We start from the raw sequence: 25,208 nt of genomic DNA on the forward strand, positions 1-25,208 counted from the left end.
AAGTGGGACAGAAACCACCACTTTGCTCAGTCAGCTTGGAATGCAGTGGCACTTTGTGTCTCCTGCTCAAAAGGAAAATCATTTACGGAGAATGCTGCTCAACTTTTCACCAATTTTCTGTCTTCTATTTCAACCTTGCCTCCCAGTTACCATTTCCAGTTAGGATTACAGCCTGACCAAGGTATGATATCTAGCATCATCACTTCCAGCTTGTTTGGTTTCTTGGATAGTCTCCAGCCAAGAGGTACTATGGGAAAACACAGCAAAAAATTCTTCATCCTGCTATGCAAAAGAAGCCTCAGCTTACAGCAATTCATTATCATATTCTCTGCACTTGAAGCAAGCAAAACCTGTGAACTCCAGTCAGATCTAGAATGAAATCACATTGAAGAAATAACAGTATCATGGGATTTTGCTGAGAAAACAAAAATTTCTGCTCCAAGATTAACAAGCTAAAGTATGTAAGAAGTGCCAACCCTCCTCCTTCTCACTCAAGTGGGTCCTGCTTTGCTACAGAGTTATAAGCAGAGACTATTTATGCAGACCAGGTGAAGGTCATGTTATGTGATCCACTGCCTTTGAGTCTCGATACAGTTCAGCCTTTTATATCACAAAGGAACTGTGAAAATGATGTATGAAGCAGTGTATTTCCAAAATTATTCTGGATCAATTTCTAGAATTGGCAAAATTCTATTTACAGTTCTTGTAAAATTAACAATTAAGCTTTGCAAGTTGGTCAAAGAACACATAAGATTACAAAGTTTTGGTAGAAAAGACTCCTTTTAAAAACCAGAGCTGCTTACTTGCAAGCTGTCATTCCTTTTAATTTCCCTCTAAAAAGAAAAAATTAAAAAAACCCTACAAAATAAAAGGTTTCAGAAATACAGATGCATGAAAATTTAAAAACAACATCTTCCATATCATCTGAGAGACAGTGATTATTCCCACCTGTAAAACTCTGCCCCTTGCAGACAGCAACCCCTCACACAGTCTCCTCCCTCTGCAGTGACTGGGTATCACAAGTGAACTGCGATTTTTTTCTTCCAGCTGCATGCATTAAGTAGTGCTGAAGAATTTTAATAACATACATACACCAGCCAAATACTGGAACTTGCTATTAAAATGTCAGAAAAAGAATCTCTGGACATTCCTGCCAATTGCTTCACATTGAAAGATACACACTTGGTATTACACTCATTTCTGTATAACCAGCCAAAGTGAAGTGTTTCCCAATGTCCTGTCAGCCTGACATTAGAACCTGTGTGCTTCAAAAAACCAGTCAACAAGTTCAGTGTCCCCTGCTACTGCAGTTTGTGGAGCCTGCTGGAACAGGTTTGTAAACAGAAGTTACAGGTCAGGTAGAAGTCCTTATAGTAAGAGCACAACTGCAGATTTGAACAGCTGCCTCTGCTGAATCAATTTCGAATTTACTCCAGATAATTTAGAAGCAGCAAACTGGCATCTGAGACTTTGTACGAGAAGGCTGTAATAAAAAACCTTGAAAAAAGCTTTTAAAAAGAAGTGTCCAGAATAGCTGCAGCCCCAGCAGGGCGGGCTGTGCACTCAGAAGCGCGAGTACGCCGTTCTCTGCTGCTGCTGCTGCACTGGGGCCGGGCCCTGCTGCTGCTGCTGCTGCAGGCGAACCTGCTGCGAGTAGGGATCCTCCAGAGACTTCACAAAAATCGTTGTTTTAGGCCCAGTTTTCCAGACAATGCCGTTTGAGTCTATCACAGAGGACTCCACGGTGATGTTGTGGGTGCCAAGGATGACAAAGTTGAGCAGGAACTGGGTGCTGAAGTAGTCGTTGTGCGGTTCCACCCTCTGCTCCATTTCATTGGTCATGCTGTCAAGAGGAATCTGAGAACACAGATGGAAGTTTAGAACACCATAAACCTGCCAAAAATAAGTTTTCAGGTCTTCACTTGAAGGAGAGCAGAGAAAAAAGGAAAAATCTGTTTGCAATTCTCCTAAACCAATACATGTGCATACTTGGGACAGCTTGACAAGCTAACAAGTAATCTTCCACCTGAGGCACTACTTTTCCACAAAGTAATGTGAGTCAAACATCACACACCTCCTAGCCCTGTTCTTTTACAAGCCATTGACTTTCTCCTATTCTTCCTCAAAAAACCCCAAACAACAAAACAAACAAAAAGCTGACCCCAAAACCCACCAAAACAGGCCTTTCACTAAGTATCACATGCTAGCAGAACCTAAACCTCAGGCATGCAGCCTTTGATAAAACTGTTGACTTAAGTTTAATATGTGTCTCCTCAGATGCTATTTGATTTGGACAGTCTGTCCTCATGATTTCCACAAACAAAATAAAAGAACCATAAAATGACTATAAAAAATTCTAGTGACTCTGTGGCAGAGAGTAATATACTCCTGGTTTGCTTGTTTTTCCCTGGGTGTTTTCTATGATATATAACTAGGCTGTTTTCCTCATCTCAGGCAGATTCCTAATGACTTGTTCTGAACATCACAAAGCCTCTTTGTTTGGAAGAAGAGCTGTTACAAAAAGGTATTGACATCTTGCAGACTTAAAAATCCCAGATCCCCTCCACTAGTTATGCTTGGCTCTGGCCAGAGCTTTCATGTCAACTGGCAGGAGTGAAAGGATTACAGAACCACTCCCATTCCTCTCATCCTGGGAATTCTGCTACCCAGAGACAAACAAAAGAACAGCAAAACAGCTTAAAGCTTAAAGCCAGGCTCCTCCTGGCTCTGTTCTATCCACACCTTATAGTCCTGTCCAGATTTGCTCTGCAGCACTGAAGAGACATTGAGACAGACAGACTGGATTTTACGGAAAAGGCCTGGTTTGGATCCGTGCTGAACCACTCCCTCCACCTTGAGGGCCAGCTGCTGGTTGTTCTGTACTGCTATAGGCTCTGCTGGGTTCCTTGGAGATGGGGACAGAGCAAGCTGGAACACAATAAACAGAGCAAAATGTAATTATAAGCCTCCAGAAAAGCAAACAAAATTCAAGGATGAAACAGGACACCTTCTTATAGGAAAATTTCCAAGAGAGGTTGGGTAGGAAAAATCAGCAAATGGAAACACAGACATTATCAGAGACTCATATTATTTAATTTTACTACTATTACTACTATATTATTTAATAAACATCATCAGCAATACCAGCTATTATCTTTGTATCAGTTTAATTTACTTCACTTCTTCAAAAGATGTGGAAAAAAATCTTCCACAGAAGCCACAGGTAAATGAAGCTGAACAAAAAAGCAAAATGCAATAAGAGTAAGTAATAAAACTTAAGGCTTTCACTTTTCCCAGTAAAAAGGAGCACTTGAGTAAAACAAACAAAAAAAAAACCAACCAAACTATGACCTTAGTCATATTTAGTCATTCTTAGTCAGTAAGCTGATATATAGGACAATTTTCTTCCAAGATAGTGAACATTGCTTTTTAAAGGGAAAGGAAAAAAAACAAATACAAATCCATAAAAACTGCCCTTCCAGGACTAGAATTATTTAGCTTTGCAGACTCAGAATCAACAAAAAATCCAGGTACATTTTACTTTTAAGATTTTGCAATCAAATAACTGAATCCTACTTGCCTAAGTGACAGTCTAGTGGTTCTGAACAACCATGCACACATGCTATTCAAGTTACTCCTAACACATTAAACCAAATGTTATTTGCAGTTATGTATCTTCACTAAAAATCCTTAAGCTTTGTGCCTTCAGTAGGGCTTTTCTCATGAAGTAAAGACTTTCTAAAATTTGAGGCCATATTTGAGCAATACTTACCTTAATACTTGTAGACTGCAGCTTTTGGAAAAAGTACCTTTGAAATGAAAGGGGCACCTTCAACAAGGCAATGACAGCATTGCACAGACAAGCTGTGTGCTGCAAGAAACAAGAGCCAAAACAACTGAGAAAAAATATCATTCATGACACAGGAGAAATACATGTACCTAAGCTACTGAAACAGCAGGAATTTCCATTTTAAGTCCAAAAATATATTAATACAGTCATAGAATTATAGCCACTAAATTACAATGTCTATATTCAGCCTCTCTGTTTATGTTCTGCCCCTTATTGAAGGAGGTATTCTGCTCTGGAAAAAAAACAAGGAGGTCAAGCAAAAGAAAAATAGAGATCTTTCCAGTCCTAGTGTTAAGAGTTGACAGAGCAGGATCTGCTTGAAACACTCCTACACACAAACTCTCAAAAAACAACTCCCCTCCAAGCAAAAAGCCTGGCATCTATCACAACTTAATGCAATAAAGTTTTAAGGCTCTTGTCTGCTCTCCCTTTCCCTGCTGCACCATGCCTCTGGCTCAGATGAACACAAGCAGTGCCACTGGAGTCACCAAGCTGCCCTGGTGTGCAGCCAGCCACAGCTAAGTGTACAGGGTTTACCTTTGCTGTGGTTTACATGATTTACTCCTCTGTTCTGCTTGGAATTGGTGAGGACTGTTGGATTTAGAAACCAGGCAAACAGATGCCAACCATGCCAAAGCACCTTGCTCTCACTAACATGCACTTCAGCTTCAGGAGGCTCAAGAGCAGCAAGAGCCAAAGGCACCAGCCCTGCAAGGAGAGTGTTATCAGCTCACTGTGTGCACCAGCACACTCACTCTGTGCTCCCTGATGCCCTGCACTGATAAGAGAAACACAACACTCCCAAAGCACAGGGCTCACCCCCAGCAGCTCAGGGAGCAAAGCCAGGCTGCTGGGTGGCAGGGGAACAATTCCTTCACAGCAAGAACGGGAACGAGGAGAATGTGCTGCAGGGTTTGCATGTGAGTGTGCTGAGGGGTCTGACAGCTCTTGCAGTGACCTTATCAGCAGCTGCTGTGCTCTTAGGATGGAAATTTTAAAAATATTACTTTTCAGCAGACCAGCAAGGCTACAAATGTTTTAGCAAAATGATTTTTGAAGTATTGTTAAACAAGTGTGTCTCTGCAGAGACCATTTGAGTCAGTAATGTAATCAACTAAGAATGCTTCCCAGTTTCTTGCCAACCACAGATATATGGAGTTCTGGGGTTTTGGCCCCTTTTCTCTAGACAATATACATTTAAAACTGTTACTTGCCAAGTAAGACACAGGAGCATACTTCCTGTTGAGGGATTCCACTTCCTCTAGCACATGATTAAACACAGACATCATTCTTCTTTCATATTCACTTTCAACATGAGCTGTTCCATTTGAGCTATATTCCTGAAAACTAAAAAAAAAAAAAAAAAAAGAAAAAAGAAAAAACCGAAACTTTTCAGTATGTCTAACTTACTTTCCTCATCATAACCTGGAAGGCACACTACCAAACAGATGTGGCAAGACATTACAACACGAAATCCATTAAGAAATGTCTTTCAAACTGTTTACTTTTTATTTTTTTTCCACTAAAACACTTGCCCTTTACATTTAAATCTTTCTTACCTACCATTTATTCACCACTTCTTGTCCCCACCCTCTCAGCTAAAGCAATGACAGGTCTAACAGACTCAGCATACTTACTTCCCCTGGGTTTTTTCACCCTGCAGTGTTTGTAACAGCCATGAAAATCTCACAACACAAAGCAAGAAAGCCAGTCAGAATTAAAACTAAATCTCCAGGTTTATAATCTCTCCTTTGAACATCTCATTGACTAATACACCTTCTAAGCAATGCTTAATTCTTAATGAGTACTACAGTCATGTAGGATGTTCACTTTTATTACCAGCTATAAAATCACTGAGAGATTTAGAGATTTTATCCACAGTGTTTTCCATTTAATCTCAGCCCAGAAGTTTTAAACAGTGATTAAATTCATCAGTACTTCAACATTTTTTTTCTAGTGGATTTAAGTTCATTGTTAGAAAAAGAGCCAGAGATGATGGCTTTACATTAAAAATTTGAACTATCTTACTGCATGTGTTTCACAACTTTGAAGGAAGCTAAGGTGCACTTACAAGTGCAGGCAACAGGCATGGGATCTAACACACAACAACACAAACTGAAATAAGTGGCTAAAGGAGAGATCAGAAATTCAAGTCTATATTTAGGATAACTCCAGTATAGTGCTCTCAAGAGCAAAATCAGTATGAAATGCAGAACCCAATAGAGTTCCAGGTACATATGCCAGGTACACCACAGCAGCAACAGATCCTCAAGCCTGCTCAGAATACAATTAGGAATGTCTACTGAGAAACTTTCTGAACATTCCTTGAATTCCTAGGTTTAAAGCTCCAAGGATTTATTAACAAGCAGAAAAGGAGTATGCAGTTAACTATCAAACCTACCTTGCAGATTCTGGATCCAAAATCAGAGCTTCTATTGCATGTGAAATCAACAAGCAGCTCTGCTGTTGTCTGATATTAATACTAAGGAGTTAAAAGACTTTCAAAGTTGGCACCTAAAGCAAGAAATGCAGTGTATTTGGTGGCACTTTTCCTTGTTTCTGTGAAGTAATCCTACAGTCATTACTCATTAGTGAACAGAGAGCAGGAACTGTGAAAATACCAAGTTATGAGCTGCTCCAATTTTTGTGTCATAACTTGTTTATCAAGTAATTCCAAACAATAATATGGCAAGGTTTATTTTCAAACAGGTTTTAAACAATTGGCAGCCAATTTTTACGTTATTAACTTTCGAAATTACTTTGTGGCAGTCTTCAAAGAAAAGAGGATTCTTATGCTTTATGCTGTGCACATGAGAAGGAAAGTGGACAAACCCTAGGATTTTTAAAGGATACAGTTCTACATTCCTTAGAGTTGCTGAATCTGCATCAAAAGATGACTGATAGAGATCTCCATATCGTGTAGCCAAGTTTCGGAATTCCTCCATTGAGTGTTTCATCTGCAGAGACAATGTTACTAGGAAAAACCACAAAATAAGGCAAAACAAAACCCCACAAATCCAGAAAACCACTACACTGTAACATACAATACTGAAGGAATAAGGTGGCACATTGGAGAAAAGTTTATGAAGTTCCTGCTTCTTCACTCAGATAATGATTACCAACGTGACAGACTGTTATCCACGCATTAAACAGGTATATTTCCTGCACCAACAAAATCTCCTTGGGTTAAAAAGAAAGCAAAAGAAAGAATTTCCATCCCTCACTGGTAAATCAAACTGCCCTGTCTTTCAGTGACCACCCAGTGGCTGGATTTAGAAGCAAACCTCCTTGGTGTTCCAAGGAGGTACAAGGCAAGTTTTGTACGGTACCAAGGCAGTTGCCAACTCCCAGCAAAAGGAGTTGCAGGATCATCCTCAGGTGTACATAATATTCTTCCTTAGTGTACTCAGAGTGTCTGAGGTGTTTCAAAGCAAGGTGTGAAGAGCCTTGCTGCAAGTTTGAGGGTACCAAGTCACTTGCTACGTGCACATCCCTGGAAGCTGTGTGTGTGACTGGGGGAGAAAATACACATGCACATTCACCTTCAAAACACAGCCTGCTACAGGCAGGTGTTTTCAGAGCTACAGGTGAAAACCAAAACCCACTTCACAACTGCTTTTCATTTCTTTTCTCAAAAATGTTTGCTGAGAAGCAGAATTCCTACCAGAGTCACAAACACAACTGCACAAGAGTGGAATAGGACCACATGCCTGGTTGGAGATGCGGCCACACCTCTGGAGATCATTTCCTGATGTCATAGCGATGGTTGTGGCAATAGCTGGGGGTGGACTCGTTTTTAGGCTGTTGCAGGTACAAATAAGTTGAGAAAAAGCTTGCAGAAGGTCAATCCTGAGTTTCACAAATCCACACTGAAAGCTCAGAGGATTAAGTGGTGTACTAGCAGCCTGAAACACAGTAATAGGAATGTTGGCAAACTAGGTCAAAAGCAAAAACGATAAAATTACACTGCAGTGTCACTGAACAGTGACATCAGAAAAAACTGAACCCTCAAGTTCAATTCTAAAAGCTGTTTTTTTAAAAATTACATTTAACAAGTTTGCTCAATTTCAATCACACTAAATATAAATGACATAGAAGTTACATAATTACTAAGTCATATTCCAAGCATGTCACCCTTGTAACAAATATGACTTAAGCAGTTAAAATAAATACTGCTAGGGCACATATTTCCTTTTTCCAAGGCCAAGCCATTAGGCTTCAAATGACATCAGGCCAGATAGTCCTTACCACAAGAAGAAGTACACTGAATTGGATGGCAAACAAGAAACACAAGGACTGAAAAAGTGATTCTCTGCATCAGCCACAAGAGAAGGAATTGGCTCAAGTTACCCCCAGCACAAGGAAAGGGTGATTTTTTTGGAACTGTGAAATGGATGGGGACATGATGAAGGCACTGAACCTTGCATTTGATGAAGGCAAGAGACACAGTCTAGTGGTAACTAAGAACAGTAAACAACAGAATTCCAGGAGGGTAGATAAGAAAATACAGTTCTATGAAGCTTTGCTCCCTAAAAGCTTATCTGACTTGTAGAAGCATCTATGACAGCTCAGGACACCCAGGAGGGGGTAAACTGCAGTACTCGAGGTTTGATACTAGTTAAGCCAAAAACCCACTACTTATTTTTCTTAAACTGTTGGATTTTGAGAAGAACAAGCCCTCTCCAAAAACAAAGCACCAGTACTTCCTCTTGGACTCATGCCTGTCTTTGCCACTGCTTCTTATTCCATACCAGGTCACTTCTCAAAGCAAGAAGTTATAATCTACCCCAAAACCTTACTAAGACCCATTTCTTTGCTGCCAGAAAACCAGCTAAGTGGTTTCACACAAAGCATCACATCATCTGAGAACTGGCCCACTACTGACTAAAGTGAGGAAATATCAGCCCACTGCAACCACTTTAAACTTCTGAACTAGATTTCAACTGAAAAAGTAAGACTATTTCATATTTAAACCATTAAGCCTCTCTTATCTATCACTTTGCTCTTCCTTCTCCAAGGGCACAAAAAAAACCCCTTTTGAATGGGAATTGTTCACTTTATTTTGCAAGGATGGTTTCAGAAAAGCCTTTGTGGAAGAGGGCTATACTGCACTGTAATTGCTCTACAGAGACTACATGCTTTTAAAGAGTAAAGTACTCATATCAGAAAATACAGACTTTTTAGTAGCACAAATTGGACTTGAATCTTGTAAATGGAAATACAAGCTTGTCTCATTAATACTGCAATTCACCTTATCTGCCAAGGGCAGTGAGTGAGTTACAATTCTTTCTGAAAATGACAGAAGTATTTCTTTGGCTCAGCCAAGTCCTTCAAACACCACCACTTGACATATTTGGAATTGGTGCTTTTTAACCAATGGCTGTATAAGCGCTGTGCTCAAGTTTTGTATCTTCTTTAGATTAGCAGCAGTGGAAAAATAAGCCCAATGCTTCCAATGACACACAGGATCTGTGCCACAAAGAGCAGGACCCATTCAAAACCTTTGCTAACTCTACAACCAAGCACACAGCAAGACAGATGGGGACCGTGGTCAATGTGCTCCCTGACAAGTCCCTGCTCTCCCACAGGGAGAACCCCTTATCCATAAAGCAGAGGGACTTTTTCCCTCAAGTGCATTAACTCCAATGAAAAAACACTCTGCAGTGCAAGACAGAGTTTTATGTTTATCAAGGAGGAATTGAGAAATTTTCCGACAAGGCGCTGTCTGAACATTTCATCGTTGCTAAACTGGGCTGGCTGAACATCTGCAAGAGATTTACTGCCACGGTGTTTCCCAGCTACAGAGTGGAGCAGCTACACCAGGCTCATCCCATGCACCACTGCTCTGTGGTACCAGCAGGGCTGAGTCATGCTCTGCACTGAAACAGCAGCAACAGGAGAGCTCCAGTCAGAGGAAACAGAGCACAAGCCTACAGCAGCAAGGCTGTCCCGTGCATTTTGTGGCACTTTGCTCCCCTTGGAGAGGCTGAGTTCTATAGACAAACAGTCAGTGGCTCCTTTTACAGCTGGTACACTCAAGCATGGCTGGGAAATTGTCCAGAGTGATGCAACAAGTCAGCAACAACCAGCAGTAAAACCCAATTTCCTCCCCTCTAGCCTACAAATCCTGTACTCACTCGTCTGGACCACAACCACCCATAAGGAGGGCGCTGGGCCCAGAAAAGCACTATGTGCAACAGGAACTGAAGTCAGCAGAAGAGATGAAGACAGGAATCCTTCAACAGAAAAAAAGCCCCCAAATCCATGGAAGGGGTAATTAAATTACTGGATCACAGTATGACCTATTTAAGTATGTTATTTTCCTGCCTGTATTAAATATTAACATCTAATTAGATGAGGTCCTCCTCTCAATGTCTTCTTGATGTAAAAGAAATCTTGAAGTGTTGAATTAAAAGCCTGATTCACTCAGCCAACACTTAAAGACAAACACTTCAGGACTGATGGGTCTTTCAGAGGACAAAAGTGGAAAATTATGTCATTGCAGCTTATTCAGGGACATTGTATTAATAAATAGTAATATCTGAATGAACTTTATTAAATGCTAATGTCTGAATGTTCATGACCTTAACTGTCCAGAAACTAAAGCAACGATGCAGCTTCACTGAAAAGGCATTCAGAAACTGTATGTAAAGATTGCTTCATGGAAACTAAAATATGAAAGAAACTATTGTGTGAAGCTGGAACATTTTTGCTTAAGAAGCAACTTTACAGCAGGAACTGAAGGTCCCTAATCATTAATGCTTTTTTTTTGTTTACATTCACAGACATCACACAGCTTCTTGGTATTTTTACCACTTCAGAGAAGCAGAAAGTATTTGCATAAAAGTAGGTACCAGCTGGATTTGATGAAACTGAATTGTCTTTCCTCTTCTTACTAGATTGCTTTTAGGATTCCATGAGGTCACATTGTCAAATAGAAGGCAACATGAACTCAGCAGGAGGGAGGAAGACAATTGAATCCTTCTCTATATTTCAAGAAGACAGCAGCCAATTCAGGCCAATTCTCAGGCTTGACTATTACAATACCTTTTATTCACCCAAATCAAGGAGTGGAAAACTATAAGTATTGTCACTTTAATTAAACAAGATCTGTCACATTTCATTTGATCTGATCAAGGCAGGAAATGAGGGGTGGAAGGAGAAGAAAAAGCAAAGAGAAATCTAGCTAATCGCACTTGGCTGAGTTACAGGACGTGTTCTCTCAAGATGCAGTGTGTGATGGCTGCAGAGGAGAACCAAACAGAGTCTGGCAGATGCCAGAGATATTACAGAACTTTTCAGAGAGCTAACAACAGAACCCCAGGAGCCACCCTGCAGCGGCAGAAGCATCAGCAGAGGTGTGTGCTGACCGTGAGCGAGGCGATCCCTTTGTGGTAGGACTTGAGGGCCTCGGCGATGCAGGAGAGCGCGGAGCTGGAGCTCTCCTCCTGCAGCCCTGCCAGGCACTGCTCGGCCTGCGAGAACTCCTTCAGGCTGTTCAGCCAGAAGTAGAAGTGCTCTGAGGCCACCTGGGTCAGCAGGCTCTGGTACAGCTCTCTGGCCATGTCGTGGTTGCCCTGTAATGACAAGAATGATTCTGAAAGGGGATGTGAAGGAAGGCTGGGGATTTCTACAGAACTTACACAAGGAAGAAAACAGGAACATCGCCAGCTTTCAAACAGAAATACTGAAACCTTTTTCAATTATTTGATTGTGGCAATACTAATAATAAATAAAAGCACAAGAGCTTACTTTATAGAAACACCAGGCTGTAAAAAAGTATAGTATTTATTTACACAAGATAATTCAATAAGATGAGAAAAAACCATGGAAATTTACCTCAGCATCTCATACTAGGGTTTCTGTGTAATTCTAACCCCAACTGTGAATTTACTTAAGGGAAAAGGGAAACAGTATATTTTTCTTCCTTTCTTCACATTGAAGAAAGAGAACCACACATCAGGATGACCTTTACATTCTGAAGAGCAGTCAGACAATACAGATTAGGCATGTGCTCAAGAAAGTGCCAGGGCATCACTTACTTCCTTCTCAAATACTTCAAAAGGATAAGTAAAAAGTCATTTTGATGGGATTCAGATATTCAGAATGTCACAAATTCTGAATATCTGAATCTGCATTCCAGGGAATTAGAAGGGAAAGTGATTTTTATTTTTTGCTCCCATTCACTTCCTTCTCCCAAGTTCTACAATTTTCCTTATTCCCTTATCCAATTCAAAGAACTCCCTGGCAATTCCTTCAATCACAGAAATCATTTTTCTGCAGGTATTTTCACTTACCATCCTGGAAGCTTGCCTGGCTATCCTGTAGGCTGTCCATCCATTGGAGGCATTCTCAAGCTGCTGCTTGATAACAGTTTTGATTTCTGTGGACAAAGCTTTCTGACTGGAAACAAATATCACTGTGGCAAGAGAAACCTAGTAGAGAGTGGAGGAGTGAGAAAGAAAGTTATAATTCAGTAACTAATGAAAAGAAGAAAAAAAAAAAGCCATTTCTGTTTTATTTTGGGCTCAAAACTACATAGAAGATGACATATATATTTTTTTAACTGCAAAACTTCTCAGTCATTTATCTTTTAAATAGTTACAGCAATCCAAGTATTTCTTGTAGATAAAAGTAACTTTCATTTAAAGAATCTCAACTCTGCCTTTTAGCTGAAATATTTCAAATGCTCCAAGTAAATTAACAGAAATCTTGTAATTTCTTTTTTAAAATTCAAATTCTTTTCCAAATATATGTGATGAAAGCATTTTTCTCTCTTACAGTATATTAAGTCATTTGCCTCAGAGCACCCTATATAAATGGAGCTAGCTGCCATTTGGCCTTTAAACACTACTTTAGAGACACCCCAATAATTTCAATAGCCAGGTTTGCCTAAGCAGTGCCATCTGCTGGAAAATCTAATGGAATACACTGCTTAGGACAGCTCCATCTAGGAGATATTTCTACACTCAACACTGACATAAAGAGTCAGAAGTTGAAAGAAAATCGATCCAGTGGCTACAGACTGGCACATCAACCCGGACACATAACAAATGCCTTAGCTGCCTTTTAAAATACAGTCCATCCCCAATTGTTAATACAGATTTTATCCATCAGGGGAGGTCTTACCAAGAGTTCCTGCTTTTTATCTGTGGCAGATTGTCCAATTAATTTATAGAGGTCCATGAGGTCTCCCAGCATGCCATCCGCCAGGACAGGCAGCTGCATGGCAATGGCTGCCAGGCAGTGGCACATGAGGATCCTGGCATTGTCCTGGGCACTGTGCAGCTGTGCCAGCAGGGATTCCACCACGGACTGGCTCAGGTGGGGGCGGCACTTCACCAGCTTCACCATGCACGTCAGCGTGATCTGCAACTCACACAGCCCACAGGAACATCACCACAATGGCCTCAAAGCAGCAAAGCAGGCACAGCTGCTTGGCTGCAAGCAGGACTGCACAAACACTCATCTGGTATTTTCACAACTGTGTACCCTGCAAAAGATTTTCCAAGTCTTTGTCCCTGAGCTACCAGCACTAAAACACATCACAAATTCAAGAAACATTAATAGTGTCTCACGCCACCAGCCTGAAAGGTAAATAACTAGAAAAATTACTGATGGTTTCTGAAGTGGGAAAATAATAATCATTTATAAAAATGCATCTCCATCTCCAAAAAGCAAGTTGTCTCCAAGATTCTCTTTGTCCTCCAGAGACACCTCAATCCAATGTTCATGTTTTATTACAGCTGTTCCTCTGAGAGGAATGCTCCTGGCCACCTGCAACAATCCTCATCCCACAGCTGAGAGGAGTTGTACTATGGCTATGCTCAGTTTCTCTACTGCTCTGAACTCTGATTATGGGCAAGCCAGAAAAATCATCTTTTCCCTCCAGTCTGTTGTGCTTCCACCAGAAAGGATCTGGTGCACACCAGCCTCTCTGTCACACAAGCTATTATAATAACTTACAGCTGTGAAGGGGAAGACAACAGTAATGTCACCTTTAAGGTTGCCTGAGCTCCTGGGCTGTCATCTTGACTACAGAGAACAAGAAGAGCTTCTAAGCCAAAAACTGCATCTTGCTCCAAAGGCTGAAGATCTACAAAAGGAAAAAGAGTTAGTTTGTTTTCTGACCATAGCTGGTGTAATGCTTGCCCTGCTGTTGCAGTCATGACAATTAAGAATCTTCCTAACACTTCAGCTTTGCCTTAATTTGATGAGAAACAATTCTACCATTCCATGTCGTGGGTAACTATTCAGCAGCCCCACTGACACTTGCAAAGCATGCATAAATCCTGGGACTAAGACTTCTACATGCCTTGTTATTATTTTGCAACAGGCTCTGTGCAAAGGGCTTTCAAAGGTTGACCAACAATTCACTAATCTTACAGCAAAGGTAAAACAAGCATTCATTTAGCACGAGTTCTGTTGTGGGCAGTAATTTTCTCTAAATGAGACAAAGATGGAACCTTCCCAACCATTCATAAGGCCATACGAGATGACAGTTCCCATTCTCCCTAACCAGCCTGAGGGATCAGACAGACTTACAGCCAGGTTCACAGACAGGACGAGTTAATCTGTGCTAAGAGCATAAGCCTGGCTGCAAACAGAGCCACTGCAGTGCCCCTGCTTTCCCTTACCTTTCTCCTGGCAAGAGGCTGAAATATTGGTCAGAATTCTCACTCCATGGGCTGCAATGCCACGGTTATTATGGTAACAGCACTCCTGTGCTAGTTTTACCAAATCAAATGACCTGGCAGTTGTAGCTGCTGCTCCTAAATAAAAGCAAGGCAAATGGAACATGAAACTGCAGTCCATAAATATACCACAGATCTTTAAGTACATTTCTGAAAAACCATTATATTGATTTAGGTTTTTTTCTTATGTTTAAACAATAGGATGAAAATATTGCTCTCTCTTCAGACAAACCCAGAGACTCTCATTCTTGAACACTACACAAGTTAGACACATAAGAAATCAACCTTTAGCTCCAAATGTTCTGTTTCAGGACTCAGAGAAATACTGCCTTAAGAAATATTATGTCTGATTAAAAAAAGCTGGCGAGCCTATTAATTATTAAGCCATGCCAGAATGACTGAAGAGGATGTACTAGGATGTACTATTTTTTTTTCACTTCTGCAGCCCATGTATTTGAGCTCATAGCACTCATTTGGGCAGTCTGGCTTTCAAGAAGAAAGAGTGTGATCAGAATTTTGAGAACAAGATACCTTGAATCACTTTTAAATGTATACTTTTTCTAAAATTTCTCCAGAATATTGTCACAATATTTTGGTGACATCTGGTACTACTGTCAAGCCCACAAAGGTGGAAGAGTAGCATGCCAGTCCACTCTTACACCATGAAGCTCCCTACTACTCAAAATTATGCAAATCCATGGTTTCAAAGCACCTTAAGCAGGATGCAGGTCAGCCACCTGAGAGGCAATATGCTCCTTCACAAAATGAAGAAAACTTGAAGACCCAAAGGCAAAAACCCTTTTAATATACCACAGTACCCACAAAACACAACAAAACCATCATTATTCATGACTATACAGTGTCCCATTTTCAGCTTACACACATGATGAACACAGTCTGACTCTCAGGGTTCTGAAGTTCAAAAATAGTTTTAGAAAATGCCACAAAGTGTTGAGATGAAACTGATCAGCAGCAGAAAACCAATCCATTAGAATGCCAGAGGTAACCATCTCATCCAGTTTTCTTACCTGGAGCACTGCTGAAGTACTGTTTAATGGCAATGGTCCCCGATAACGTGGAAAGAACAGATAACATGCCCATTTTCAAGCTGTCATAAGGAGTGTTTAGAGCAGATTCACAGAGTGCCTAAAAATCAGCAGGAAAAAAATACAGAGGTGAGAAGTAGCATGAGCTATCTGTATGAAGAATTTAGTTGCACTTCTCTGAGAAGTTTTAAGAATCAATATTCTCCCATAAAAAATACTGTACTAAAATCAAAAGCCAAGTCCTCAACATCTGGTTTAGAGGACTGAGGATGTGGCTTGTAGAAAAGTGATAATGGGTTCCATATGCTAGAAAATGTCAATTATAAGCCATTCATTAATTAAAAATCAGTGGCAAAAATATTATCTGGTCTCATTGATCCAATATTATAAAAGATTTTAAGACAGTTTCAGGCATACTGATTATCTTGCATTGTAACAATCTGCAAGGTTTTATATAAATATACATCTCTGAAGAGCAAGATTTCAAGTGTAATTTCCTTTAGCAGCATTGGTGTCCAACAGGAGTTTAAGATTCTTGATAAATAAATTAAAGTGTATTTTATGTTCTAACTGATTTGTAGCAGAACTCATATCTTACTTTTGTGCCTTTTGCCAGATTTTTTCACAGGTCCTGTCACATTTAGGTTTGAATAACTCTGCAAATGCACGTTGTTCTCAATTCCTTATGCCAACATTGCTCACAATTTAGTCATTCACTGGTTTTGGATGCTTTTTTAGTCAACAGAAGGGACAGTAGTATGAGACATAAATAGAAAATATAAGTAAATTCCGCTTTAGAGTGTGTCAAAACTGAATGCTAAGAGCCAGTAACGAAATAAAGAAAAACAACACAATTAGTTCCATAGAACATTAAAAAAAAAACCCTACAGTGTTCTTATCAGGTGTATGTATTGTGTAAGGGTTAAATTCTAAACATATCTGTGATTTGTACCAATTAGTATTTTGCTAATCCACTGACTAGAATGGCATCAACAGACAGGGGAAGATCTAATCTCTGGGGTAGAAAATGAGTCTTGATGTCTCCCAAGACACCGACGCTTTACTCCAGCGCTGTCAGATCAGCTCTCAGGGCACATCTGAAACAGTGACTGAACACTGCCAGGACACACAGGAGTCAGCAGGATGGACTGCTCCAGGCAGCAACACCTTCTGAGGCTGATGTCCAGAAATCAGTGAAGCCTCCACAGTGCAAACACCAAACTTCCCATCTACCTACACAGGACAGACTTAAAATGCTGAAGAAACTAACCAATATTTTTTTGTAAAAAGGTACAAGAGGCAGGCCTTGCCATGAGAAAAGGAGAGGCTGTTCCATCCTTGTTGTATAAGCATGGTATTTGTTTATATTATCTCCAATTGTAGGGAGAACAACTTCCCAACAAAACTGTCAACTTGTTATTTCAGAAGTCAGAAAAACTCTATTTCTGCAAGCTTCAGACAATTAGCTTTGTTTTCACCTAGCCACGGGTTTAGTTCTGACATCAGTGGAACCTTTCCCTATGAATTTCAACCATCAGGACACCCACTCTGCTTCAACACACTACATGACAATGAAAGCCACATTATCAATCCCTCTCACTTGTACTGACATAGGTACTATTGAAATATGGGATAGAGCAGCATTTTCTTCACAAAAAATCCGTAATTCCTTAAAATTCCTAAAAGGAAATAAATTTCTGGAGTTAATTCATTATGAAGAAAAAAGCAATTCACTAAAGCAAAAAGCTCTGCACACTCCAAACTATCATCTCCAAGAGCTGGGGACAGAGCAGAACCTGCTTTATTTCTCACATGATTGTTAACAAAAACCTGCATAGTTTTTTCTCCCAGATGCCTTATGCTCCAACAGGACAGGATCCAAGTAGCTTCCAAGAGTAACAAAAACAAAGAAAAAATGACCCAGGAAAAAGTAGAGCTGTAACCCCCTGTCATTAAGTTCTTGAAATATTTACTTTCCTATTAATCTAAACTGAAGTTATTTTCCATTTCTTTTCTACCAGAAAAAGGGGAAGGAGAAAAAATTAATATGCAACTGTGATTGAAAGAAGGCAGCAGTAACATCTACAACATAACACAAATTTCCCCAAATAGCACAGGTGCACTATAAACACCTTCTCACTGATACAACAGGACTCACAAGGCTACTATTACAAAAACCCCATTAATTCTACAAAATGAAACAAAAATCCCATTTTTCCTTTCAGGTACCCCTTGCTGGATGACATGTTTTGACAAATCCCAGAGGCAGTTTTGCACCAGAGATGGTGTGTACTCATTGTGGTAAGATGAGTGTAAAAACATGCAGCTCTCATGTCTGCTGCCTGGAATGGGTTTGTCAGATGGAAATCTACTTCCTCATGGTACAAAGACTTCCTACATGGCACATGCCCTTTCCTTTGTAATAATGCTTCAGCTTTAATCCTTGAGTGCCAACTTATCCAACTGAAGGCATTCTGTGAGCTGCTCATTGATGCCTGGCTAGGCTGCTTGGCAGAGTAACCTAACTTAAGGGTATGGAGATGCATGTTACTCCTTCCTCCACCTCCCAAATCATTCTTCTGGGGAGAATTCTACAACTCCTTGGGAAGTTTCATAATAAACTTTGGCTTAAAAAACATGAATATTTAATCGACCTGAATATTTTCTCTGCTCCATGTATGTGGTGTCTTGTTGGCCAGCAACCTCAGATCCTGGATTGCAAGCCTCTTCACAGCCTTCCTGGGGTCATTTTTCAAGTACTGCAACAAAAGTTGAATCTGCAAGAAAATAAATTCATTGTTAAAAAGTGATGCTACTAGAAGGAAGTGTTTTCTAAAGCACTCAGGAAGAAATGTTGAGCACACAGAGCCAAAACTAACTTGAGAAAGTATGAACATGCCAGCCATGGTTTTTAGTCTCCATCAGTTTTATGCAGTATTGGCTGTTGTGCTGCAGAAGTACAGCCTAAATCTCCATGTTTACTGCCATTAAAAAAAAAAAAATAAAAGCAGCACATTAAGTGTTCTCAGGCTGTTTCAGCAGACTTAGGTTCAGCACCATCAGAAGCATCATCTGAAGTAGAGAAGTGAGCCACAGCAGAGAGTTTCAGACAAATCAATGCCATTATCTAACAGACACCAGCCTTGCATGGCTGTACAGGGATGAAAGAAAGCAAACAGATTTTCATGACTCCTTTATAATGATTAGCTGGATGAGTCTCAAGTGACACTGTGTTCAGACCTCCTCTATTAATCACATCCACAAAGCTCATTATCAGAACATAAAAAGCATTGCATTTTTCCATCACGCCTTTCCCATTACTTGGTTTATAGTCCTGAATTTAAGGAACTGATTGAAATTCCTCAAAATTCTCCAAGAAATACAATTTAAATGCATGAAATATTCCTGTGCTTCCATGAAAGAAAGGCAAAAGGCACACCCACAACCCAAGACAATATACAGAAGTGCAGAGTAAAGCCTGGCTTCCACAGGCCAGTTGAACTCTTTTCTGAAAAAATCAGGATGTTTATTTTCCTGTATGCTGGTCTATGCTTGTGATTTGAATCCCTGATTTAGTAAAAGACATGTTATGAACTGTAAAAAAGGAGTAGTGTGTTTGATACAGTCACCTGGAAATGGAACCAGAAAAGGCAAAAAAATACGAAAGTAGCAGCAGCTTTTAGGGTATTCTTCCTTGACAGCACACAGGAGCAACCAGCCCAGCCCAGGCATCACTGTTTGCTTTGATCAGCAGGCAGAACCTGAGTGCTTTTAAAATGTACTTTGTGCTTCAACAGAAGGCATGCCTTAGGAAGAGTTACCTGCTTGGGAATGTCAACCAAAGAAGAAGCAGCAAGCAGAGTGAAGGTGTGCAGGGTGACAATGACCATCTTGGTGGAGGGGTAGGATGTCACCAGCTGCTGCAGCAGCTGCCTGGAGCTGGAGGCCAGGCTGGCATCGTGGTGCATGTGCTGCAGAATAGGGATCAACTTCAGCTTCAGGTCCACAGGTGTGGCCAAACCTGCAATAAGGAAAGAAACACAGCCAGAGTTACTCCTTCGGCTGGCTTTTTGCGGCAGCTCTGAGGCACAGAGTGTGTCTGGATTGCTACCACTGCTGAAAGGAGATTGTGCAAACACCTGCAGTGGCTTCAAATAACTCATGTTCTAGCTGGGTGTGAGATGACAGCACTATCAAGCACTTTCATGGCTGTTTGAGAAAGCTGCTCCTTGCTTCCCTGCAGGTAGCACACAAATTAACTCATCTGAAGCAACCTATCAGAGTCTATGCAAGTTTATTCATCACACTATAGATGGGCTTTTATTCTGTACCAAACAGATCTTTCAAAAACTTAAATTTTAGGAGGATTTAAGATAACCAGACAGATTATTGGTCAGCTAATTTAAAAACTGCAATCATCTAAGGGCAACAGCATTCTGATATCTAATATGTAAATATGAATAATAAAGAACTTTATTTTCTCTGAAGGATTTTCCTCTTTATCACTTAGCATACAAATGTACCTTGAATCATCTCGCTGATTTTGTTACATATTCCAACAGCAAAATCCCTGTGGAGAAAAGAAAGTATCAGGTGAAATGAACAATAAAAAATTAAGTCATTAAAAATACAAAAAAAAAAATTCGACTGAACCACCAAACACTGTGTTTTAACAACTAAAAGTTACACAGAAGAGTGCCTGCCGAAAATAAGAACCCCTGCACACAGGCATGACCAAATGAGAAAATGAAAGCTTTCAAAAACTGACAAGCAGCACTACATTTTACTAATATAATTTCTGTCAAATAATTCATGATTAAAGCTGTTATTCCAGTTCTCATAGTTATGAGCTTTCCATTTCAGAAAAAAATCTGCTGTACCCATATTCAGATTTCCTTACATCGTTATTGCACATAATTGTTTGCTATAAAGGACAGCACAACAGAAAACAGAAAGGTTTGTGAATGTCAGTGTTAATGGAGTTTCCATTCTCTGTAATGTGAAAAAGTGAAAAAAATAGTTCTTACTTAGATTGTGCAGAAAAGTTGGCAGCAGCAAATATAGCAGCTTCAACCTCCACATTGTCATGGGAATCCAAACTCTGGCGAATACTGTGATGGGCATTCTTCCTTTCTGGAATGATAGATGCCATGCTGCCCAACATCCTGCAGAAATAAATCACAGCAAAATCAGGACAAACAGTGAGCATGAAGAAATGATGAAACCAAATAAAAATGTAAAAAAGACTGGTTAAAAGGCTGTGTTTATATAAATATGTGCTCTTTCGTGACTATTACAGAAACAAGCAAATGCTGAAATTAAGCATGCAGTTAAATGTAACAGATTTTGTAGTGTGGGTTGTGCTGGTGGTTTGATAAAAATTACATTTTGATACCTTTTAGCTTGAAATTGATACAGTGAGAAACCTACCAAAATTCTTTAAAAATTAAAAGTTCACTATGGCATGATTTATTTCCAACATCTTTCACTGATCTAAGATAAGGTTATTAGTGAAAAAAGTAGCATTACATTTTGTGTAACTGCTAAAATAGTAGCCTATACTTTGCCAGGAATATTTCAAAGATGCCTTTCAGGCATATTTAGCATAATCCAGTTAAAAGAAGAATAAATGTAGGATTTATACTTATGGTAATTTTAGCTACAGCTCTGTACAAATATTTACACAGTTATCTAGCAATAAAATTCCACAGACAAAGTTTTGTTTAAGCAGCTCTGTCTTTCAACACGTTCTTCCTTATTGACTATTCAAGTAGGACAAAAAAAATCAACAGAAGATTTTAAATTTAAACTGTTCAAGCAACAGCTATTTTAACATTTTATTTGATGTATCCTGTGAATTTAGTAATTAAAGTACTTATGCAAACTGAGAGGATTCCTGGGACTTGTAGTAGCCTGTGAAGATAACCCTCAATGCCAGTCAACAACTGCAATCTTACATTAGAGCACTGAACAGAAACTACAAAAAAACATGTAGACATATTGTATTTACAGATTTCTGAGACACCAGGGCATGAAATCATAATCTAAAATGAAATATTCAAAGAAAAAAGAAGAGGACACATGACCTAATCAACCAAAGCCCTGCTAATGCCTCCCATCTCCCAGTAGTGAAATCAATAACAGTTCTAGATGGAGGTACAAAAAGAACATAAAAAGAGAAAGACAAATGCTCTCTTCACATTTGAATTCACCTGCACAGGGGCTGGAAGATGCAGTTAAGAGGATCATGTTGGATAGCATGAGAGACACAGACACCAAACCAGCAGGACAGTGACATGGAAGATGGAGGACAGATTAATTTGATTTATTTTCCCACTTGATTTCCAGAAGTTCAAAGCAATCAGTAATATAACAGGATTTCCTTAGAAGTTATTGATCAGATATCAACTACTTTTGGTTGCAAGTTAACAAAAACTATTCTGACACAAAAGGGAGCACTTTCACTTGGCCTAAAAATATCCTAGGCAAGATGTGATATATTGCATATAGCTACTGTCTGGGTTACGCACACTACAGATTCAGTTTTCTTCTCTGGTGTACACAAAATTTCAACACTGCAAATTCTGTCTTGCCTGGGACCACCCACAAAATTCTCCCCATCATAAGTGGTTAATAACCTTGTTCTTATTATCACCAATCCTTATCATTCATGCTTTTCAAAGACAGATGTCTCTGCTTTTAACTCTATGAGGAATGTATAAAAAGCCTCCTTTATTTCACTCACAGATTCACAGAATGGCCTGGGTTGGAAGGGACCCTAAAGATCATCCAGTTCCAAACCTGTGGCCATAGACAGGGACACCTTCTGCTTCACCAGGTTGCTCAAAGCCCCATCCAACCTGGCCTTGAACACTTTCATGGATGAGGCATCTGTAACTTCTCTGGGCAACCTGTTCCAATGTTTCACCACACACACAACACAGAATTTTTTCCCAACATCTTATCTAAACTTCTCTCTTTTAGTTTGAATCCATTCCCCCATGTCCTGTTGCTACAAACTCTTGTAAAAAGTCCCTCTCCATCATTCTTGTAGTCTCCATTCAGGTACTGGAAGGCCACAGTTAAGTCACCCCAAAAGACTTCTCTTCTCCAGGCTGAACAATCCCAATTCTCTCAGCATTTCCTCACAGGAAAGGTGCTCCATCCCTCTAATCTCAGCTGCCTCCTCTGGACTCTCTCCAACAGGTCCCTGTCCTTCCTGTGCTGGGGACCCCAGAGCTGGGCACGGCACTGCAGGAGGGGTCTCACCAGAGGGGAGCAGAGAGGCAGAATCCCCTTCCTTGGCCTGCTGCCCAGGCTCCTTTTGATGTAGCCCAAAGCACATTTGGCTCTCTGGGCTGCCAGTGAACATTGCTGGGCCATGTCCAGCTTTCCATCCACCAGCACCCTAAGTCTCTCACTGCAGAGCTGCTCTTGATCTGTTCATCCCCAGCCTGGAGTGACACCAGGGGTTGCCCTGGCCCAGATGCAACGCCTTGCACTTGGTCTTGTTATTCCAGACAAGCACATTGATAGTTACCTACAGGTTGGCAGTAAATCAGAACCATTCCCAGATCTGAAGGAAATGAGGACCCCTCCTGCCACACTCACCGGAGTGTAATGGCCCGAGCAACAGGATCATTGCTATGGATCACTGAGAAAACTCTCTTGACAAATTCATCCACATTCAGGATCTTCTCCAAGTGCTTCTCACTCTGCTGAGTAACTTTCAGCACACACAGCCTCAGGAAGTTGTTCCTGTTAGAAAATACAAACATTTCTTTGTCAGGCTATTTTGTAACAAAAATTCAAGCACTTTAAATACAAAATTACTTAACTACAGCTTTTGGGAGCAAATTAAAACAAAGAGATATCTATGCTTTAGAAACATTTGAGCAGACTGATATAGTAAAATAGAGACTATTAACATACTATTGCTTTATTTTCTAGTTCAGATAGTGTCAAACTAAAGCCCAATTCCAGGGAAATGAAGCTGCTGATGCCAGTGAGGAGGGGTGTAAGCAAATGCCTGTTTTGTGCACACATAGGGATCCAAATCCGCTGGAAAAACACATTCAAGACTAAGACAGAGAAGTCTTAATTACCACTGTCAAGTGCTGAGCAAATTTATTTTCCTTCCTGAAGACAAGAGTGAAGATTCCTCAACATCAGCATACACCTTTGTAAGCTTTTAAAAAGCAGCTTTGATTCCATCATATATACATCACTTAGACAGCAGGCACTTAGAAAAGCTGTGTTTGTTAGATGTGAAAAACGCCAATCACCTGTTTTTTTTAAATTTTAAAAGTTTAATAGTAATAAAATGGTTAAAAAATAGTAATACAATTAGAGTAATAATAATTTGAACAAAGTGAATTAGGACAATATGAGACAATAGAGACAAAGAGTTACGGACGTCCGGGTACCTTTTTCTGGGCGGCAGGAGCCCAAAAAAAGGACACACGTTAACAGAGGATTAACCCTTAAAAGCAATAGCCCATTGAATATTCATACATCTCATACATGATGCATAAATTCCACTCAAACACAGGATTCTGTCTGGTCAGTGTCAACTTCTTCCTCTTAATCCTAACAGTGCCTTCGAGGCGGGAAGAAGTTCGTTTCTTCTGATAAGAGGGCAATAAATTCTTTTTCTCTAAATATTTAGGTGTCTTGTGGCTGCTATCTGGTGTGAGTGCCTCATTCCTTTCTTAAAAATATATCCCACTTACATAGTTCTTATTTTAAATACAAAAGTTACCATTTTAACTACAAGCCTATATTTATCATGTTATTAAAATGTTAATACAGCACTACTAGTCAATACATCAAAATACATACAGTAAATATCTGCAGAGAGCCACATAATATGCACTTTTCACACTAGAGATTAGATTTGCACATGTGATCATCCATCCATTTAGGAGTTACGATTTGGATGTGCTTATAAAGCAAACTTAAAACCAGTGATCTTAAACCAGTCAGGGAGAGAATCCTCAAATCAGGAAAGGAACTGTGTCATTACCACTCACAGCCACTCAAGCCCACTGAAGAAGTGGAAAACAAGTTCCAATGAAGCCTAGCCACAACAGACTGGGTACCACAGGGGGGTTGGCAGGCGAGCACGACCCGCCAGCCTCCACTGCAGGGCACGCCAAGGCACGGCCCGTTCCCACGGATCAGACTGGAACAGACAGGAGCAGACGGGCAGCACTCACCCCACTCTGAAAACATCGGCCAGCTTTAGGAACGCCGAGTTGATGAGAATGGGGAACGGGTATTTCTGAAAGAGCCTCGGAAAACGAACGACGGCTTCGCACTGCTCCCCGAGCTTGCCGGACCTGAGGCCTAACGGAGACACAGGAATATTACCGCAGGCACCTCCACCGGCCCCGGGTCCTTCCTTCGCACCCCGCCCTGCCTGGGTAAAGCGGTACCGAGCGAAGCCCCCACTCCAGCCCCGCTGCCCAGGCCCGCGCGGGCTCACCTTTGTCCAGCTCCATGAGGGCGGAGTTGGCATCCAGCTCCTGCTCGCCATAGCCCGCATCGGCCAGGAAGGACTTGCCGCTGGCCGCCATTGCTGCCACCGGCCCCGCGCATGCGTGACCGCACGCCTGA

The 25,208-nt window shown here is 40.5% G+C and overlaps 1 protein-coding gene across 2 annotated transcripts; it reads right to left on the bottom strand.

Moving 5' to 3' along the window:
• Positions 1-375: 375 nt before the first annotated feature.
• INTS7 (integrator complex subunit 7) lies at positions 376-25,193 on the bottom strand. 2 transcript variants are annotated; one of them, XM_064709072.1, is made up of 20 exons: positions 25,078-25,193; positions 24,809-24,938; positions 23,202-23,348; positions 20,618-20,755; positions 20,114-20,160; positions 19,412-19,611; positions 18,245-18,367; positions 15,573-15,690; positions 14,488-14,622; positions 13,849-13,946; positions 12,980-13,219; positions 12,148-12,285; positions 11,221-11,427; positions 7,561-7,755; positions 6,704-6,807; positions 6,252-6,320; positions 5,065-5,197; positions 3,773-3,871; positions 2,743-2,928; positions 376-1,857 (listed from the first exon to the last, which is right to left on the bottom strand). In XM_064709072.1, exons 1-20 carry the CDS (start codon positions 25,166-25,168, stop codon positions 1,564-1,566), a joined length of 2,892 nt encoding a protein of 963 aa, XP_064565142.1. In that variant the 5' UTR covers positions 25,169-25,193; the 3' UTR covers positions 376-1,563. The 2 variants fall into 2 exon arrangements, 1 of the variants encoding a protein (XP_064565142.1); XR_010439633.1 differs by lacking the exon at positions 376-1,857 and having other exon boundaries at positions 2,793-2,928; positions 5,087-5,197.
• Between the last annotated feature and the right edge of the window lie 15 nt (positions 25,194-25,208).

Source organism: Zonotrichia leucophrys, chromosome 3 (assembly GCF_028769735.1).
Source record: "Zonotrichia leucophrys gambelii isolate GWCS_2022_RI chromosome 3, RI_Zleu_2.0, whole genome shotgun sequence".
Taxonomy (NCBI): Eukaryota; Metazoa; Chordata; class Aves; order Passeriformes; family Passerellidae; genus Zonotrichia; species Zonotrichia leucophrys.